Consider the following 3,214-nt stretch of genomic DNA (forward strand, 5'->3'; position numbering starts at 1 on the left):
GCTCCTCTACAGGGCAGTAATAGGAAAGAAGTGTCCATCCCCACAACTTCTTAGAACATCCAGTTTCCCCATGGACATCCCTTCACTCAGGCACTTGTCCCACAGCCCTGCTTGCACGGGCTGCAGCCTCTCCCACCCTTGCTGGATTTGTGAATCACCTCAGACCAAGACGAGATGTGGGGGAAGGGCCCTGATTCTGCAACGCTCTCCAGCCCGTGCCCAACCCCCAGAGGGTCCCACCTACCCGGCGGCAGGATGGAGGAGTTGGTGATGCCCACATTGTTGGCTGCGGTAAAAGAGAAGTTCTTGGCCACGCTGCTGAGCTGCACCTGCACGGTATGGTTGGTCAGCCAGGGGTAGCTCTTGGTGTCCAGGATGAGGAAGTCGGACGTATTCACCATCACGTGCCCATCCTGGTCTATCCAGGTGATGCTGGCTGGGGGGTTGGCCCGCACCAGGACAAAGAGAACCATGAAGAGACCCGGGTCCTTGGCCTCCTGGTACTTTGCGTTCATCGTCATGATCTCCGGTTTAACTGGGCAAGAAAGGACACAAACCAAATGTGTATAAGACAAAGCTGGCCCCTGGTCTTGAACCTAGTGAACGCTGACCCTGGAGAGGCAGCGGGGTCTAGTAGTTAGAGCTGGGGACAGGGAGTGGGGTCTAGTGGTTAGAGCAGGGATCTGGGGGTCAGGGCTCACGGCTGTGGGCTGGGAGCAGGGGCTTATGAGCTATGGGGCAGGGTTCTGCCAGAGTTGAATTTGGCCTCTTGTCTCAGCGATGGGAGGGAAAACCCATAATTTCATGTTTGTGCAGCACTTTAATGAGGAGGCTTCGTTGTTATTAGTGCCAGATTCCGGTCAGTGTCCTGTGTTCTCTGCACATCTGACTACCAGGTGCGGGGCTCAAATCCCTCAGGTGCTGGCAGCACAGAGCTCCTGAGGGCCCCAATTAGCTGCTAATGAGAATAATGATGACAGGCTCCCTGCACCTGGCCAGGGCAGCCAGGGCACTGCACAATTAACCCCTTCCAGTCCAGCCCCTGCTCTGGCTGCCTCCTTGGTCCAGACACACAAGCATGGGTGGGAAGGAAGCCTCTCCCCTTCCATCCTGTCTAAGTGCCTGGGACTTGGCTGGAGAAAGTGCAGGAGGGGCCTTGTTAGCCTCTCTGTTCAGGGGAGCTGAGCCCAACCCTTCCTCAGATCTCCAGCGAAATACATCTGGTGGAGCCCAGGGTACTGTGTCTACCTCAGAGCTCTGTATGACCAGCTGCCTCTGCTTGGGGTGCCTTGGGGTGCGAGCCAGGACTGAGGAGCAGCAGCAAAGCTGGGGGCATATAGAAGGGCTGGACTAGTGGGGTCAGATTGAGGGGCACAGGCAGAGCTTGGGAGGAGAGAAGGGGCAGGGCTGGACTAGCCAGGGGCCATGGCTTGGAATCAAGGGGTACTAGCAGAGCTGTAGAGGGAAAGAGGGGGCATGGCTGGAATAGCAGAGGGGCTGCAAAATGGGATTAAGGTGTGTGTTGTGGGGAGGGGTGCCCCTTGGTCTCTCCTCTAACGAGTTCTCCGGACAAAGGACCTGGCCCGCACGGAGCAGGAGCCCTCGCAAAGCCCAAGGAGCCGGCCCTTACACTGCACGTTGAGGAGCACCGAGGCGCTGGAGGTCTTGCCAGAGGCCGGGTCTGTCAGTGAGCAGTTCAGTTCCCTGTCTGCGCGCTGTGCCGTCACTGTGAAAGTGCTGGAGCTCTGCTCAAAGGCCTCAGCCAAGGTGGTCAACACTGTGGAACCATTGGTCTCCTGCTTCTTGCCATTCAGGTACCAGGTGAGCATGGGCACGGCCTGCCAGCTGTCCACCTGGCAGGTGAAGTCCCGGCTCTCATCCTCCTGCATGGTGCTCACCAACAGTGATTGCCCGTTAATCTTGGGATCTGGTTCCCCCAGCCCTGCCAGGGAATCAGGAGGGAAAAGCCATCAAAGCAGCACACTTGAGCCAGGAGCTCATCCTATGCCCCCCCGTCCCGCTCCATACACTCTAGAGATCCATGTCACCAACACAAAAACAGGCTCTAGGTGGCTGGAACAAGTCCCTGGAGGCTGAATCTAAGCGGGGCTGCTTTGAGCTGGCTGAGACAGCCGCTGGGGAGCTGGGCCGGCCTGGGCACAGGACGCTGCAGCAGACCAGGTAAGGGAGTCTTGGTAGGCATGGCCTCCAGGAGCCTCCTGCCTCACAGCCAATGCAGAGGGCTAGGTTTGGCACCTGTTCACTCCGTTTCAGGGGGCCCCTCAAGGGATGGAGGCAGGGGGCAAGTCCAATCCCAGAACTGCATGGACTCTCCATGCACAGGGCCCAGGCCTGCCCAGCATCCCACAGGGCACGGGCACTCTCCTCCACGCAAGGGCCTTACCTGAATGCACCAGCACCTCAATGTGGAGCAGCAGCAGCAGCACGTGGGAGAGGGCGGCACTGCAGCCGGCCAGGTTCCCGGCAAGCCCCATCTATGCTCCGGTCGGGTCCCCAGTTTCACCAGTGCCCCAGCGCTAGGAGAGAGTCAGATGGTACCTGAGTGCCATGGGGAGGGCGGAGCAGGGATGACGCTCCTCGAGTGGGCTCTGAGGGAATCCCCCCCACTCCTGAACTTGGGTCTGTTGCCTGCCTGGCCAAGCGAGGGGGTGATCACTGCCCCAGGTGTTAGCCAGGTGAACAGTACAGCGCGTCTGCCCATGTGTTTCTCACACGTCCATCACTGGGGCACGGACGCTAGGGGATGAACTGTTGCTGTGCGGCCCCCATTACACCCTGGAGACCTCCGGGGGCCACCCCGTCACTCAGAGCGTCACCACCCAAACTGCAGGTCTGGGTCTGTCAGCACAGCCCCAGCCAGGCCTCCACACTGGGAATTACCCGGGGGAGGGGGAGGTTTCACACCAAACCCCCCATGGCACACGCACTCACCTGTCCCCATGGTGCGCCTTCACGGGGCACATGCGCAGGCAGGCACACCCAGGGCTTGGCCCTCACACACACAGCAGGCAGGGCTCACACAGGGGCACACGGGCAGAGCAGGGCTCGCACAAGGGGCACACGGGCCGGGCTCACACACACGCACACAGGGGGCACACGGGCAGAGCAGGGCTCGCACAGGGGGCACACGGGCAGGGCTCACACACACGCACACAGGGGCACACGGGCCGGGCTCACACACACGCACACAGGG

General features: G+C 60.4%; 1 protein-coding gene across 1 annotated transcript; it reads right to left on the minus strand.

The window, feature by feature from the left end:
* Window positions 1-26: 26 nt before the first annotated feature.
* Window positions 27-3,019, minus strand: LOC113405639 (transmembrane protein 25-like). Its single transcript, XM_026646864.2, has 4 exons — window positions 2,953-3,019; window positions 2,405-2,537; window positions 1,631-1,942; window positions 27-535 (listed from the first exon to the last, which is right to left on the minus strand). The coding sequence occupies exons 2-4, from the start codon at window positions 2,493-2,495 to the stop codon at window positions 87-89; spliced, it is 852 nt and encodes a 283-aa protein (XP_026502649.1). The 5' UTR covers window positions 2,496-2,537; window positions 2,953-3,019; the 3' UTR covers window positions 27-86.
* Window positions 3,020-3,214: the final 195 nt, after the last annotated feature.

This window comes from Terrapene carolina, unplaced genomic scaffold (genome assembly GCF_002925995.2).
Source record: "Terrapene carolina triunguis isolate 2854851 unplaced genomic scaffold, T_m_triunguis-2.0 Scaffold47052, whole genome shotgun sequence".
In the NCBI taxonomy this organism is placed as follows: Eukaryota; Metazoa; Chordata; order Testudines; family Emydidae; genus Terrapene; species Terrapene triunguis.